This window comes from Rhinopithecus bieti, unplaced genomic scaffold, assembly GCF_001698545.2.
Source record: "Rhinopithecus bieti isolate Rb0 unplaced genomic scaffold, ASM169854v2 scaffold_947, whole genome shotgun sequence".
Lineage (NCBI taxonomy): Eukaryota > Metazoa > Chordata > Mammalia > Primates > Cercopithecidae > Rhinopithecus > Rhinopithecus bieti.
Window position 1 is genome coordinate 6,216,861 of NW_016803664.1, and position 1,636 is coordinate 6,218,496.

At 37.7% G+C, this 1,636-nt stretch overlaps 1 protein-coding gene across 1 annotated transcript in view; it reads right to left on the reverse strand.

Moving 5' to 3' along the window:
* Positions 1-1,636, reverse strand: part of FAM216A (family with sequence similarity 216 member A) — a 17,667-nt gene that overhangs the window by 6,087 nt on the left and 9,944 nt on the right. The window contains exon 3 of the mRNA XM_017847733.1: positions 822-943. Within this exon, the coding sequence (XP_017703222.1) occupies positions 822-943 (122 nt within the window). The remainder of the gene's footprint in view (positions 1-821; positions 944-1,636) is intronic.

Genomic DNA, 1,636 nt, shown 5'->3' on the forward strand with positions numbered 1-1,636 from the left:
CCTCAAAAAAAAAAAAAAAAAATACAAAAAATTAGCTGGGCGTGGTGGTGGGTGCCTGTAGTCCCAGCTACTCAGGAGGCTGAGGTGGGAGAATGGCGTGAACCAGGCAGGCGGAGCTTGCAGTGAGCCGAGATCGCGCCACTGCACTCCAGTCTGGGAGACACGGCGAGACTCCGTCTCAAAAAAAAAAAAAAAGATGTAAGACTCTACTATATATATATATATACACATACACACACACACACACACACAAGATTTACTTTACTGAATATGTGGTAAGTTCAAAGAAAAATCAAAATGTTAGAAAAATTTACCCTAATTCACATTGCTCTAGAGATATTTTCAGTAGTTACAATCATTAATGGGATACAGGTAACCATTGTAAAATCCTTATTGCCATTTTCTTTTATTTATTTTTCTTTTTTTTTAAACCCTACTAGTTAATTACTGCCATTTTCTTTACCTGCTTTCTTCTTAATTTTGTAGTCCTTGAGTAAAATCTGTGTGAAGTTGGGTTTCTGTTTCTAGGATGGAACTTTTCTTGAGCATCTCCGTGGTTGGGGCATTAAGCTTCCCCTCAGTAAAGATACATTAGATATGAAGTATCATAAAAACCCTGAAAGAACTCTTATGATAAAGAATGTATAATCCTTACATTCATTCATGAGTTTACCCAATGATATTTATTGACTCCTAGACAATTATACTGCATATGCCTTGTCATCTGCAGTACTTCACCCTCCAAGCAGCTCATCTTCAGTAAAAAGTTCGGCTCTGAATACAAAGAGCATTGGTATTTAAATATGTCCCTGTTAGCATACCTTGAAAAAGGACGCATCCATCATTGATTTAGGGAGGTGGACTGTTTGATTTTGGGGAGTTTTCCATAACTCTTGCAGCTTAGCTGTGTGTGAGTTCACTTTGTATCCATCTTTGATTCTATCTGTAGGCAAAGACATCGTGAATTTCAGAGGCAAAGATCAGTTCAACAAACTGAATTATTAAGATCTAGATATTGACATGTGTCAGTGATTATCCTGGAGTAGTATTGAATATTTTAACTCAGACTTAAATTTGAAGAGACTGTATGATATGACATTTGGTTTTACAGCACACAAACAACATCAAAGATACTTGTAAATATTTTATATATAATACATTATTTTGAACTCAGCTGAGATACAAAGTGTTGACAGTAAATTTATCATGTCAGAAACATACTAAAGAGAAAATATACATGCAGGATTTGTGCTTTAACAATTTACAGTAATTATTATTTAACTTTAGTGTATAGTTTTTTTGCTTTTTTGAGACAGAGTCTCACTCTGTCCCCCAGGCTGGAGTGCAGTAGCAGGATCTCGGCTCACTGCAAGTTCCGCCTCCCGGGTTCACACCATTTTTCTGCCTCAGCCTCCCTAGTAGCTGGGACTACAGGCACCCGCCAGCATGCCTGGCTAATTTTTTGTATTTTTAGTAGAGACAGGGTTTTACCATGTCAACCAGGATGGTCTCGATCTCCTGACCTCATGATCCTCCTGCCTCGGCCTCCCAAAGTGCTGGGATTACAGGCGTGAGCCACCGCGCCTGGCCTAACTTTATATAGTTTTTAAAATCTTTTTTTTTTTTTTTTTTTTTT